The 16242-nt window shown below is 34.4% G+C and overlaps 1 protein-coding gene across 2 annotated transcripts in view; it reads right to left on the bottom strand.

Annotated features, from left to right (window-relative positions):
* Nucleotides 1-16242, bottom strand: part of HSF2 (heat shock transcription factor 2) — a 37357-nt gene that overhangs the window by 6539 nt on the left and 14576 nt on the right. For both annotated transcript variants that reach the window (XM_037045840.1, XM_037045839.1), the window contains exons 2-10: nt 15130-15238; nt 14841-14968; nt 13676-13800; nt 10091-10166; nt 6829-6890; nt 5789-5876; nt 3792-3937; nt 3037-3276; nt 2290-2395 (exon numbers count right to left, since the gene is read on the bottom strand). In XM_037045840.1, the coding sequence (XP_036901735.1) occupies nt 2290-2395; nt 3037-3276; nt 3792-3937; nt 5789-5876; nt 6829-6890; nt 10091-10166; nt 13676-13800; nt 14841-14968; nt 15130-15238 (1080 nt within the window). The remainder of the gene's footprint in view (nt 1-2289; nt 2396-3036; nt 3277-3791; nt 3938-5788; nt 5877-6828; nt 6891-10090; nt 10167-13675; nt 13801-14840; nt 14969-15129; nt 15239-16242) is intronic.

Here is a 16242-nt window from a genome sequence, read left to right on the forward strand (position 1 = left end):
ATAATTCAAGATAAACTCATCTTTGAATTATATTCTATTATGAAGGTCTTGAATGAGAGGCAAGAATGGAAAATTTAAAAAGCTGAAAACAGCATCTAGTTTAGAAAATAAATGCTTGGTGTTAAACAGAATTAATATAAGGCAAGATCTAATATTTTTTCTCTAAGGCATGGTAGACTTCAGGAAAAAGTTTATTTTAAAAAATATTAAGACCTGGAAGACAGCAATCCTACACGTACAAATCCCTTCAGGAATGGCAGAAAAAGATGTAGAGAAAATGAAAGAGGATAAAAGACCAAGTACTTTGAGGAAAATAAACAAGTACAAGCCAGCAGGAAAAAGAGAAGTTTCTAGAGGAAATGGAGAATGTTTAGGAAGATAGGAAAAGAACAAAGGTCCCAGAGCTTCTAAAATCAACAGAATAAGTTGATTTTGGTAAAATACTGATTTAGGAACATTAGTATTACTAATAATACTATTAATTACTTTAATTCTTACAATGGCCCTTCAAGGCATTAGCTACATTTTATAGATGGGCAAACTGGGAAGAGAGGTTAACTTTCCCAAGATTAATAATCACATAGCTAGTGCAGTTAACTAAGATGAAACAAAAATGGAATCCAAATCCAATTCAATGCAAACCTTCTCCTGCTAGCCCAGTGACCTAATTTGGGGGCAAAAATCACAGCCTACTCTTTATGAATAAATCAAGGCAGAACAGGCCTAGAGTAAATAAGTAAAACAATACAGGGTTTCAAAAGAAATAAAGAGTAGAAAAGAAGAAACAAAGATAGCCACTTGTTTAGAAAAGCAGAATGGTAAAAGAGCATAACACATCAAAATGTCTTTAAAGATGGGTAAGATCTGTACCTATTGAAGGTAAATGGGGAAAGACCAAGGATAGAAATAGAAAAAGAGACAGGCAGGAGCAGGTGTACAAATTGGCTTCAAAGAGGAAGTAAGTACTTCTTCTAAGATGAGATTCCACATCTCATGAGAGGACCAGGGCAGGGTGAATTATCCTTAGGGTGTGAAAACAGTTGGCTGGACATGGTCATGGAGAAAAACAAGTGTGATAAATGCTCCAAAGTTGAATTAAAATAACCTAGTTGAAGACTGCGAGGGTTGGTAGAGGATTAGAATTATGGGATTTTATTTTTTTTCTTAGTAATCGAAGAGACTGATATGCTGGAAGGTTCCCAGATTCAGAGTGGGGCAAAGACTAACAGAATCAAGGACAGTTAAGTTACTATTAACCTACTGAAGCAGGACATTAACATGGATGTTGAATTCACTTAAAATCATAACACAGGTCAGCATGGAAGGAAATCTTCAAAGACAGTGAAATCTATCCTTTGAGGCACTGATACGACGATGAAGTCTTGTCACATAAAGACTGATGAGAAGCAGAGGGATAAGGTGGTAAAATTAGACTACGGGGTTAAGACAAGACTAATTCCTTTAGCCTCACTGAGAAGCTCTTAGAAGGACAAGACTGTACAATCTTGATGTGAGAGAAGCTGCATTTTAATTAAAAAATTGCCAAAAAAGGACCAAACAAAGCTTTCAACAGACAGAAACATGTTCACAACAGGAAATGAAAATGAGGAGAGAACCAGTTTCATATGGATGGAAGCAGGCCACAATGGAAACTTTGGTAAAAAAAAAAAAAAGCTTAGGTAAGGAAGGGAGAGGTGATAGGCACACAAGGGAAGAGAAGAAGAAAGGTGGTTAGTGCCAGAAATGGTAGTAAATAAAGACTCACAAACCAGACAACATTGGAGTCAAGTTCACAGAGGTGGTGGTGGTAGGGACTAGAGCAGGGAAAACTTAGTGCATAGGACATAAAAACCTTAAAAATATAGCTAGTATAATATATTTGAGTGGAAAACAATCCCCAAAGCTAAGAAGTATCTTCGTACTATTTCCTGGCTACATATTTCTATTACTAATTTCCACCAATTTCTATTCAGACAATTTATCCTACAGCAAAACATAATACAGCAACAAGTATAGACAAGACCTAGATACTAATGTTGAACAGAGTTGATATGTTGCTATATGGGGATTAACTGAACTGCTACTCAGAAATGGGTAGTTATGACCATCTTTTCTGTCCTGAATCCATCTGTTCAATCTTTCTGATACACAAAACCATTCACACTGATTTAAAAAAAGAGAAAATGCAAAACCAAGTGTAGAATACAAGAAAATGATGTACAGACTTAGAAATAATATACGTAAGACACACAAACTGCTAGGACAACAAAGATTATTCAAAGTACCTACATCAACCAGGAGATCTGGGTCTATGCTAAACTGTCTTCCTGACAGCATGGCTTGGAAGTCCTCTAAACTGCAATCGATACTGTCAAGATAATCCAACAGCTCAACCCTAAGGGAAAAAATCGAAATAAAAAATCAATTAGGTTTTCTTGTTTTTTTATGTTTAAAATTACATTGCAATCTAGCTAAGCAAAACATTCCCAGAAATTGCTGAATCCTTACCAATTTTTAACCTTAACAGATCCTATTCAATACTGGAAATTCCTGAAAATTCAGTTAACCAAGAACCTACAACCTGCATACAAAGCTTTAGTGTTTACAGAAAAAAGGTTCAGCAGCAATACAGCCTGATTTCTCTTTCCTTTACATTATAAATTAAATATTTAACCTCCTATTACCTGTCATTGGAACTAATTTCTGGTTTTCTTATGCTATCAGTAAGTCCCTTAATAGAGGTAGGTTATTCCATAGTCCTGATATAAACTAGTATAATACAATCACACATACGTTATAGACATTCACACAACTATTTTGTTAAAAATATTCTGAGGAACTACCAAGAAAATCCCAACACTGCTCTTGGGATGATTAAATCCTTCTCAAAACAGCATTCGTGAAGCTCAGCCCTGACCAAAACAAAGAAAGGCAGACTACATGTGTTCATTCATACTATGAAAGGAAGATCAAAGAGAGAGAGAATATGTGAAGTAAACAATGCACACAAACTTAGCCACCTAGATGAGCACTTACTTTCCCAAAAGATTGATGTTATCATTTAAAATGGAATCCATCATGGTCACAGGATCTTCTGCAGTCAGACTGGACGAGCCATTGAGCTGGACGGCACTGGACATGAGAGGGCTAGTGCCATCACTGCTAGAACTTAGGGTCTCTCTAGCTGGTTCATTCTGATCTCCACTCTGAATGACAGGTGCATACTCATCTTCATTGTCATCTTCAACAATGACAATATCAGGGTACTGGCTACAGCTAGGTCAGCAATACAAGAAAGAACCAATTACATTTTCAGACCAATTCAATAAATCAATTCTCCCCATTCTTTCTCCTTGGAAATTCTCTCCCCAAACCACACCTCTGAATGCTTAAACTTCTTGGGAAAGTATCTTAAAAACAAATATTGATAGTTCATATGATATAAGGCCACAAAGCATCAATTAAAGGTATTTAACTAAAAAATGAAAAAATCAGAATTCTCTTTATTTTGTTGTTGGGGAGTCTTTTCTCTGGGAAGGGAAAGGAGTATGTGGTTTTTTACCATATTTTGCTGAGTATAATGCACACTTAATGCCCAAATTTTTTATAATGCCCAAATATTTGAGAGAAAAGTAAGGATGTGCACTTATATATAAGTAGTGCTAAGGATGTGCATTATACATGTATAGCATTAAGATCGCAGTGTGCATTACACATGGCAAAATACAGTTAACTCTATAGTAAGAAAAGTAATCAACATTTTCATAAATTTTATTTCATAATCTCCTTACTTGGAGGGATCAGATATAACATCCTCATTAGTTTCTGGAATAACAGGGATATTTTCATCTGCATTATCATCAGTAACATCATAAATAATGATATCATCTGAAATCCGCTCCCTTGATTTTAAACCTTCAGTCCTACTATGTGGAACCTAAAAAACCAAGGAGAAAATATATCAAAAAATAAAATTACATTATCTCCCAAACATTATTATGTAAAATACGCTAAATTGGAACCCACTATTTATTAAACATTGAGGATTCAACAGCAAGCATTGACACAGATACGTTCTCTGTCCTTCTGGACTTACACATTAATTATATTAGTAGTACCAATTCACAGAGGTTATATTCCCTGCATTCTACTTAAGTTGTTTTCTTTTTTTAAAATCTATGTGTCATGCCTCAGAATGTTTGTATGGAAAGATCTTCAAATTTTAAAGTACTTTTTTATACCCAAAGGAAAAAAGTTAGGATTTCACCAGAAATTTCAAGCATAATGAGAGGGTTGCCATGTTGATGGGGACTATTCCCTCCCAAACTACTCTGATACATATTTTACTCACACTGATTACATGGTTTCAAAACCAGGAAATAATGAACACTTCACCCATTCCAAAGTTAAATGTCAGCCTGGCATTTTAGTAATGATATTTTTTTTTAATTTAGCAGCATTTGGACCATAGGTATATTAACAAAAAAAAAAAGCATTAGATTTTTTAAAGCAAACTGAAGTCATTAATATAATGCAAAATCTATCAATTTTAACTCTAAGCTTAACTCTAATTTTCCTGAGAACAAAAAGTTTAGCCCTGGCTGGTGGAGCTCAGTGGATTGAGCGCAGGCCCGGGAACCAGAGGATTGCGGTTCGATTCCCAGTCAGGGCACATGCCTGGGTTGCAGGCTGGTTCCCTGCAGGCCAACTCCCAGCAGGGGATGCAGGCAAAGCAACCATACATTGATGTTTCTCTCCCTCTCCTTCCCCTCTAAAGATAAACAAATGAATAAATAAAATCTTAAAAAAAAGTTTGATACTTCATTAATAAACCTTGAACAGTATTTAAAATTTTAAGATTTGAAAGTTAACAATGATAATCAGATACTAAAAGAAGTCTTGACTCTGGACTATATGAATTTGCTTCTGGATATAAGTTTAAAGAATTATTCAGAGAGCATGTGGAAAAAAACGAAACTAAATAAAGATATTTTTTGAAAGTGCTGTAGTTAAAAGTCTGGTCTGTATACATTTATTTTTTTCTTTTTCTTTTAAAGATTTTATTTATTTATCTTTAGAGGGGAAGGGAAGGAGAGAAAGAGAGAAGTATCAATGTATGGTTGCCTCTCATGAGTCCCCTGCTGGGAACGGGCCTGCAACCCAGGCATGTGCCCTGACTGGGAATTGAACGGCGATCGTGTGGTTCACAGGCCCGCGCTCAATTCACTGAGCTACACCAGCCAGGGCTGATCTGTATATATTTATAACAAAAGTCGTAAACAACATAAAGTAACCAATGGATGAATACATAATTACATTATTATAGTAATCAATTAATATCATACAGTACTTGAACTAATTCTGGTTTATTAAATCTTAAAAGCAATACCAAGTAAAAAAAGCCACAAGGCAAAATAATATGTATAAACTGGTATCATTTATAAGTTCAGATATATGCAAAGTAATAATGAATATTGTTCACAGACTCACAACTGTAAAATGACTTTGGAAATAATAAATACTAATTCGAAATAGGGACTATCTCTAGGTGAAACTGAAAAGGGGGAGAAAAACAAACTTGGGAATAGACAAATGAGACATGACTTACATTTATAATGGGTTATTTCTCAAAATAATCTAAAGCAAATACTGAAAAAAGTCATGAATTTAAAAAGCTATAGGATGAGCACTTAGAATATTACTCAATAAACTTCTTGGAATGCATGAAATAGTATGGTGATAAAATTTAGTTTGAGATAATATAAACTAGAATTTAACTAAATAGTACTTTATGATGGTGAGTATCAGCTGGTTCTTTGACTATGTGCTGAAACAGATTCTTCTTTTGGGCTCCATTAGTGTTTAGAAGCAGAGGCCTGAAAATCAGAAGATATTCATGAAGTTCAGTGAAGCAAATACACAAGCTATTCAAAGGACTTCTAATAATTTACCCATACAGAAACACAATCAGTTTTGTAATGAATAAAAAAATTCTGGTGAGAATACAAAAGGAACTCTTAAAAATTATTAAATCTTAGGAATAGAAACTGGGAGATGAGTATATTTACAACTTTTATTTCTCCATTGTCTGTACTACTTTTGTTATAATGTAATGAACTGGTCTCCCCAAATAAACTTCAAATAAACTGCTGGTCTCCCCAAATAAACTGCTGACTGAACTCTAAAACTCTTTAAGAAATATGTTTTCATGGTAAAAAATAAACAGGTAATATAATAAGAAGTACAGTAATTAGTGGAAGCAGAATTAAGGCTGCAGCATAAACTATGAGCATAACCAAACTTTGCTAAAATCTTAGCATTACTAGATTAGCATCTTTTCTCCTCCCAGATACTCCTTTGTCTACTATTCTTATGTGTTAGTTGTGACAGTGGTGGTTACTAACATTTATGGGAATACAAATCTTGGTTGTATTACAAAGTCAACAAACCATAGTTGACATATAGACTTTTAAAGACCTTCAGGAGTAGATTAAACATAAGAGAGATCAAGTAAAAAAAAAATTTTTTTAAGACATGGCCTTTTTTAAAGAGCTTCCCTCAGGTCTCCTAATGCTATACTGAACTGCTGATGTGAATGAAATACAGGTTCTCTATTTAACTGTATGTGTCTATAAAGTGATCCTTTAGGCTATCCTTATCTCTCAAAAATATCAGCAGGCTGACAGCACTAGGAAAAAATAACACACTCTTGAAATGTGAGCAATTATCAAGGGGCAACTGTTCATCCATTGTAGGCCATAGATGGTTACACATTAAAATTTCTGGTTGTCCATGTATAAACCAAAACGTTTTAACATAAAAACTTACCTTTTACGTTTTAAACTCACAAGTTGGTTATTCTGAACCAATGTAACAATAAACTGGACAATCTAAAAGGAAAGTACAAATACATTTTTTTCTATTATAAATTCCTAATTCTTTAGTCTACATTACAAACTTAAAAAAATTCAAATATTGTACATGCCCTCTATTCTAAGTCATATAATTTCTCAAATATTAACATATTTGAAATTTGGATACATCTTAAAATTGGTATCTAAAGAAACATACCAGCTTCCAGGCAGAATAACCTGTAACAAAAGTTGCTACTACCTAGAACAAAGAGATGCCTAAAATTTTTTTTCTTCCTTCCTTCCTTTCACCCACCCACACACCCATCTAATATTCACTTATTTGTTTTGGTGATAAGCATCAAGGATGCCTGAACACAGACTCCCCAGTTTTACAATTCTTTCAATAACATAATGATGCAAAATAAAGGAAAACACACAAAAAAAAACCATGGTGCTTCAGAGGCAACATTTTTCTTACACCAAGTATTATAATAGTGGTTAAAAAAACAATGCAAACTGTCTCAAAATAGAAGATTATAAAATGTTCAAGTTAGAAAGTTTATTGACTGTAGAAAAATTATTGTTGAAGCACTAACCATCTGTCAAAGCTTCCTGCTGGCAACCAAGAGAAGTTGGTTTAAGCTTCCAAGGCCGATTAAATTTAGAGGAAAACTATTAAACAGATTAAGACATGCCACATTCCTCCAAATTTTTTGATAGTATTTCTTAAAGTGTGACCCATGGAGCAGCAGTACTGGCCTAGAAACTTGTTAGACATGCAGATTCTCAGCCCCACTCCAGAACTGCTGAAGCTGAAATTCTAAGGATGGGGCCCAGCAATGTCGTGTGTTTATAGCAAGCCATCCAGATGGTACTGATGTGAATATAAGAGACATATACAGTATGGTATACCTTAAGATTATATTGTTAACTTCCTAAAGGAGCTAAAAGCAAGGCTATCGCATGATGAATTATGAAAAACAATGTATCACTGACAGGCTATGAATGAGAACAAAGGGATTAGAGGACAAGGTAGACTGCAGAAAACTTCCTTGCAAAGTTTGGGAAATGTAATTATATAATTAAAATAAAGAATTGTCAATTAAAAATACAAACTCTATAGCTTTAATATTGTGTGTTCTCCCCCCAAAGAGGTTACTAAACAGTATGCCTTACAATCAATATAAACTTTTCGATGGAAAATATAGAAACACTTTTTAAAAATTTTTTTAAATTTAATTCTTATTCAAGTACAGTTTTCTGTTTTATATTCCCTGCCCTGCCCTATGGAAATAATTGGGGTGACAATGATTAAAAAATATATAGGTTTCAGTAGTACAATTCTGTAATACATCATCTACATATTGTATTGCATGTTCACCGCCCCAGGTCAAGTCTCCTTCCATCGTCATTTATCCCTTCTTTACCCTCTCCTACCTATCCCCATCCCCCTTTCCCTCTGGTGATCACCATATATGGTTGTCTGCCTAGGAGGTTTTTTCCCCCTTATTTTCTTTTTTTCTTAATCCCTCCAAATTACAAACATTTTAACTGAAGAGCCAGACAACATTACAGTGTATGAAAAGGTTAGCCACTACCTTACTTATTAAAAAAAAATGCTAAGAGTTGACAAAAAAATTTACACTTAAAGATATCTTTAAAATAATTCAACTTCAATTACTTTTTAATTTATTAAAAGGTGTGATCAGAAAATTCTAAAAGCATTAGTAATTATATTTGTAAGAACATGAATCACTGGCTACATTTCTCCTGACACGTCCTGCATCTCACTTCTCTTTTTATACTTCTGCTTCACACCATATAGAATTTACAACCTGGAGATGAGGAATCTCACATGTACCACATCTAACTTCTGTACCTGATAAGCCTTGTAACAGAAACCTCACATAATTATTTCCAATTAACTCAAGACCAAAGAATAAATGGCAAAAGTTAAAAATCAATTCCATGAATAGAGAAAAAATTACTGGCTGTCATCATACACCATATACACCATACAAACTCCCTAACCCCACCAAAATGTACAGATGCAAACTCAAATCTGAGCAGACAGAATGTTAGCTTTCATGAAAAACTGAAATGTTATATAAGTATTTTACAAACTATTCTTGCCATTAGGGGGAAAAACAACAAATTATGGAGTGTTGTACATTAGTATTTAACCAAAATACCATTTTCTGGAAAAGAAACAAAATTTTTAAACAAAGTATAGGTTAAGGTATATTATCACTTTAAATCAAGTATTCTTAAAAGAACTGCATGTTGAAATTAGCTATGGTAGTTTTGAAAAAATATATACACTTGGACTTAGAATTCTATAATCAACCTTTACTTGCATACTATTTTTTTAAAATACAGGCTATCTATTTTGATACAGGCCAAAGGCTGCAACTACCATTCATCTCTGTTCTAAGCTGTTCCCCTACATTCAAATCCTGTCAGTCATAACCCTATTTTTAGCATGAAAAGGCTGAAGCTCTCCCGCCTTCCCCCTGAAAAAAACCCTGTTGCTTAAACTTAAGAGTCCAGTTTTCTAATGAGCAAAAAATAGCTACCTTAATTTTTTATGTTTCATATCTTATTAACATATGAAAGCTGATATGAACAGACTGAATCACCAGGATACAAAGAACCACAGAGATTCTCAGTGCCCCAGTAATTTTCAGCTCAGATACTAAAATCTAAGATTTATTTTACAGCATCTATACTAATGCTTTTCTGTACAGATTAATAATACCATACATTGACAGCTCATTTTTAACTCATAATTTGGTTGACTGATTTAAAAATATTAGTCATTTATCTTCTGAACCTGTTGTGTGCCTTTCAGAGTAAAAAACAGTAAAAACAACAAAACAAATGAACCAAAAATCCCCACACAGTAAAGCTTTGTTTTTATAGGAAAAATTGTGTAAGAAACTGGGAGTATATTAATTATGCTTCTAGGAATAAAGTATCTTACAGGTGTTCTATCAGGCAAAGGTCCTTAAAGATTTATTAGCTGGGAGTATGGAATGACCATATTTGCTAATAAAAAGATTTTTTATTAAAAAGAACTTACAACACTTGTCCTAATTTGTTTGATTTCATAGATTTACTTTTATCTGTATACCCAAAGTACAAGAAACTAAAACCAATCAGTCTATACAACGAAGACTCTGGGTCACAAATGGTACTCAAACAAGCACAGTTATGGTCACGAGAAAAAAGCTTACCTTTCGAATAACCTGTTGCTGTTGTGCATGTTTTGCTCGTAACTCTGACACCTCCTTCCAAAGGGACTCATTCTCACTATATTGTTTATTAAAAAGGTGAAACAAAAGACAATTCTGTCAGAAATCAAGGCCTCAATATCTTTAAGCAAGCCAGAGAATACCACAGATACAAAGAACAAGTTGATGGTTACCAAAGGGGAGGGCATGGGAATAAAACATTTTTAAATTAAAAATAAAGATTTTTATATAAATACCAGAAAATTTAACTAGTTTTTATTATATATATTTCATAAGACTAGAAAATCTTTGGTTCAATTATATAAATGGCAACTATCTTGATGAAAATCCAGAATCATTCCTCCGTAACTCTAATAGTGTCTACTCATGGTAACATATACACAAAAACTTAAGACTCATGCCTATATCCATGTAGTGGGAGGCAATTTATTCCTCTGACAATCAGGTTCGTTATTTCTTACTTAAGCTAACCTTAACACTATGGCTACCATGTGAATTCAGTACTTGTGCTTAGGAAACAATTCTTCAAGAGAAGTGACGTTTACCTAGCATTTGCTCCTCTCCAAGTACTATGTTAAGCATTTTATATATACTAGTAATTCAAACTTCTCTTATTTTATACATGAGGACTCTGAGACTCAAGAGAACTGAGAAAACTTGCCCAAGATCACACACATAATTAGTTAAATATTAAAGTAGAAACCAAATGTGCTAGACTCCAAACTGTCTATCTTAAGATCTGTCTCAAACACAAGCATATGAAAACACTAAAGAATGTTTTTTAAAAGCATTTCCATATATGACAAACCAAAAAATAGAAGGTACCGAAAATGAGACTTTAATACATACTGAAAAAAATACTGTACTTTTCTGGCTCGGAAATTCAAAGACACTGTCATCTGCTCACTAAAGGTAAGGAGGAGAATGTCTATCCCTAAGACATCAACTATAAATCTGGAACCCCATTCCTTAAAGTCTCAACCTGAGATTCAAGGAACTGGGTCAAAGGACATCTAATAGACACAAGATACATACAATAAACCTGTGTAAGTTATTAAATAAAATATGCAAAATGGGGAAACGAAAAGGGTATCAAGGTCCAATATTACTCTTTTAACAAAAAATACTTAAGTATAATTAACTAATATCCCATATTTGAAATGTGATAGAAAACACACAAAATAACTACTCTCAATTGAGAACTGGGCATCTCTTAGGATAAGCAAAATCTCAACTACTTACCAAAAAAACAAGTACACATCTACTCTACATCCAAGCTACTACTGTGACAAATTAGGATAATGGTGCTAAGAACTGCAATTACAAATCAAAGTATCTTTCTGCAGATAAAAAGTCTGAATAATACTTTGTCCAGGGTATATAAAATAAGTATCAAGTAGAGCAAGTCTCTTGTGTCCTTTTTCCCCTACTTTTTATGTCCTACTTTTCCCTAAGAGATAGGTCACAAAGAAAAGTCATCAAAAACATCTAAAAAGAATAGGTAACATGTGCAGTTAAGTACTTTTATGTTTTTGTGTGCACTCATGTGTCTGATCATCTAAAAGCTAACCTATGGAGACTCAGATTTCCTACACCAATTTAAAGACCTACTGTTTCCCATTTGTTTATTTTTCCTTTTGTTTCCCTTGCCTGGGGAAATATATTTGATGGAACATTGCTGCAAGGAATGTCCAAGATTTTCCTGCCTATTTTCTCTTCCACGATTTTTATGGTTTCAGGTCTAACATTTAAGTCTTTGATCTATTTTGAATTTATTCTTGTATGTGGTGTAAGAAAGTGGTCTACTTTTATTTCTCTGCATATATCTGTTCTATTTTCCCAACGCTGTTTATTGAGTAATCTATCTTTAGCGTGTTCTATGTGCTTGCTTCCTGTTTTGAGTATTGATTGACTATAAAGGTGTGGGTTTATTTCTGGGTGCTCTATTCTGTTCCATTGATCTGTGTCTGTTTTTATGCCAGTACCATGCTCTTTTGATTACTATGACCTTGTAGTATAGTTTGATATTAAGCAGCATGATTCCTCCAACTTTGTTGTTCTTTAACAGGAATGCTGCTGCTATGTGGAGCCTTTTGTGGGTTCACATAAATTTTTGAAATATTTGTTCTAGTTCTGTGAAATATGTCATTGGAATCTTCATAGGAATTGCACTGGATCTATAGATTACTCTTGGGAGTATAAACATTTTAATGATGTTACTTATTCCTAGCCATGAACGTAGTATGTGCTTCTACATATTTGTGTCTTATAATTTTCATCAATGTCTTATAATTTTCTGAGTACAGGTCTTTTGCATCCTTGGTTGGGTTTATTCATAGGTATCAAACTAAAATGTTTTTGCACAGCAAAAGAAATCATCAACAAAATAAAAAGACAACCCACAGAATGAGAGAGCATATTTGCCAATAAATCTGATAAGGTGTTAATATCCAAAATTTATAAAGAAATTATAAAACTCAACATAAAAAAAAACAATTAAAAAGTGGGCAAAGGGCTTGAATAGATACCTCTCCAAAGAGGATATAAAGATAGCCAATAGACATATGAAATGATGATCAGTGTCACTAATCATCAGAGAAATGAATATTAAAATCACAATGAGATGCCATCTCACATTTGTCAGAATGGTTATCACCAATAAATCAACAAACAAGTGCTGGCGAAGATGTGGAGAAAGGGGAACACTTTTGCATTGGTGGTGGGAATGCAGACTGGTGCAGCCACTGTGGGACGCAGTACAGAGATACCTCAAAAAATTAAAAATGGATCTGCCTTCCGACCCAGTGATCCCACTTCTGGGGCTTTATCCGAAGGAAACAACAAAACTAATTCAAAAGAATGTAAGCATACTTATGTTTACTGCAGTGTTTACAGTTGTGAAGATATGGAGGCTGCCCAAGTGTCTGTCAATAAATGAGTGGATAAAACCATGGGACATTTACACAATGCAATACTACTCAGCTGTAAAAAAGAAAATTTTACCCTTTGCCAACAGTATGGATGGACCTGGAGGATATTATGCTAAATTAAATCAGCCAGATAGAGAAAGACAAGTACCATATGATTTCACTCCTATGTAGGATCTAAGGAACAAACTAGGAAAATGGGGACAGACTTAGATCGAAAACAGGATGACAGCTGGGGATGGAGCAAAAAGGAAAAAGAATTTATGGACAACAGTGTGGTGATTGCTGGGGGGAAGGGTATATAAAAGAACAAAAAATGGAAAAATACAATAAATATTAAATTTAAAAACAAAAAAAAAACACGAAAAAGATCTACTGTTGCATGAGTAAGGCTTTTGCATCATATAGTTTTGCATGCCCAGGTTTTTATATTCTTTTGACCACCATCATGAATTTACAGTATTGGGGTAATGCCTATGGCTACAAATCAAAAAATAAAGGGAACTAATATTTATTGAAAAATGATCTCTGATCTTGGTTTCAACAATATGACCTAAAAGCACCAATCTCCAACACACTACACCCAACGTATAAACACCAACCCATATTATTAGAATTATATTTGAAAATAATACTTTACCTTTTTAATTCAGAAAGCCTGGACTCAATAGTTTCTTGTTTTATTTGAACCTTCTGAGCACTACTTATAATTTTTGTTAAATCTTCCTGACGAATTTTATTTTCTTCTGGTTTTGAAGATGAAACCTTTCAAAAAGCAAATTTAGGGCATCAAACAAATACTAAATGCCATGGCTGTAATACAAAGCTTCCCTATTATAAGATGTTTTTGTAGTCTGTTCAGGAAGTGAGATCAAGTTCCAAAAAACCCAGGATAGGATTCTAGGAGGAGAATAAACTATATACCTCAAAAACAGAGGATAAGAAATAATGTCTATTTTTTTTCACGTGGGAAATTTCCACAAGCAGAAACACCTTGAGAGCTTTTTAAATTTTTCATTTCCTTCTGTCGAATTCCCTGTAATTTTCCCAAGCCTCTTTATTATCGCATCCCACGATTAATTAAATTTATACAGTAACAGCTTCATGCTAGGCCATTTTCTTCCATGGTCTACACTACCCTTTTACCCCACCCCTTCCTTTTGTAGATTTAGTAAAAATATCTTATTTCAGAAAAAAAAAATCATTCAAAATGTATTGTTAAATGTCTATTATATGCAAGGGACTTATTCTGGGCTTTCAAAATTTGGCAGTAAACTACATAATAAGCCCTCCAGGAAATTCACTTTCTAGCAGGAGCTTACATTTTTTAATCTAAAAAGAGGGTGAGCTAAACCAATGGGAATTGCTCCTCAACCTCAGTCAGAATGTAAACATTTTCCTTCCTTTTAAAAGTGTCTGAGCCCTTAGTATAGTTCAGCACCAAGAAAGAAAAATAGAAAGAAATAATTAAAACTTTATTTGTGTGGATTCAGCACCAGCCTGCAAACCAAAGGGTCACCGGTTCAACTCCCAGTCAGGGCACAGGCCTGGGTTGTAGGCCAGGTCCCCAACAAGGGGCACATGAAAAGCAATCACACATTGATGTTTCTCTCCCTCTCTTTCTCCCTCCCTTCCCTTCTCTAAAACAAATAAATAAAATCTTTAAAAAATGTATTTGTCTAAATCATCCCAACAAAGAACACTAGTATATTTTTATACATTCTTAATTTCAACAGCTGAAATATGTCTTGGCCAAGTATACTACATAGCAATGCCCTAATTAAATCATGTTAATGATAGCTCACCTTCCTTTTAATGTTCTCCAACAGGTCATCCTGGCCTTGTTTGAAGTAAGGATGCTGAAATTCAACAGGACCATCTCGTTCCTGTTTTACAATTCCAGAGTCAATATGCACTACTTTACGGAAACCATCTGAAAAAGATTCAAAATTCAGATGACTAAAACAGAGGAAAGTCAAAAATTAATGATGCTTCTATGTGATATATTCTCCTCTTTATCATCCTAATGGAGGAAAAAACTGTTTAATCAGTGGTTGATGACACTAGTCCAAATAAATTGTGGACCATACTCACACATATTCAGTTGCCTCACAAAGCTTGCCATGTTATTGTGCTTGAAGTATTTGGGAAGAATTTCTTTTGCAAATCTTTGTTCATCCAAAACTAGAAAACTCTGACCATTCTGAAAAAGTGAAAAAGTCAATTAGTTAAAGTCCTCTGACACTACACGATACATATAAACCCTGAAACTGGGCAATCCTTTTATAGTAACTTCAGACCAACCATTTATTTCTGTTAATGTCAACAAGAAACAAGTTCCAAATAAGTGCCAAACTGCAATTAAGCATTTTGATGTCAAGTTCAAAAGCTTAGCAGTGTCTCAACCAAAATCTGTATCATACTCTATGGTAATAGTAGAAAAATTTCCAGACTTCCAGCCAAGATGGAGCCATAGGTAGATACACTTTGCCTCCTTGCACAATCAAAAGAAGGATAACAACAAATTTAAAAACAAAAAATAACCAGAACTGCCAGAAAATCAAACTATGTGGCAGCCCGACAACCAAGGAGTCAAAGAAGAAACATTCATTCAGACTGGTAAGAGGGGCAGAAACAGACAGCCAAGATGGAGAGGATTTGTGGTAAGGCGACAGCTGGCCCAGCAGTCCCACACTGCATGAGGATAAATGGGAAGGAACAACTGGGAAGCAAGAAGGACTGTGCAACTCAGGGTCCCAGTCCCAGGGTGGGGACATAAAGCCTCAAAACCTCTCGCTGAAAAAAACTGTGGGGAAACTGCAAGGCAGGAGAAACTCCCAACTGTAAAGAGAAGGAAACCAGAACTCAAATCAACAATTTGGACCAGAAGGAAGAAATAAACATTCAACCAGAACAGAATGAAGAAACAAGAATTCCAAAAAAAAAAATGAGGAGAGGTTTAGGAACCTCTGGGACTTCTTTAAATGTTCCAACATCCAAATCATAGGGATGCCAGAAAGAGAAGAGGAAAAGCAAAAAACTGAAAACATAATGAAGGAGAACTTCCCTAACTTGGTAAAGGAAAGATTTCCAGGAAGTATAGGAAGCTCAGGGAATCCCAAAGAAGTTGAACCCAAGAAAGCACACACCAAGGCACATCATAATTACATTAGCCAATTAAAGACAAGGACAGACTCTTAAAAGCAG

This window comes from Sturnira hondurensis, unplaced genomic scaffold, assembly GCF_014824575.4.
Source record: "Sturnira hondurensis isolate 20B ecotype Veracruz unplaced genomic scaffold, ASM1482457v3 Scaffold0004474, whole genome shotgun sequence".
In the NCBI taxonomy this organism is placed as follows: domain Eukaryota; kingdom Metazoa; phylum Chordata; class Mammalia; order Chiroptera; family Phyllostomidae; genus Sturnira; species Sturnira hondurensis.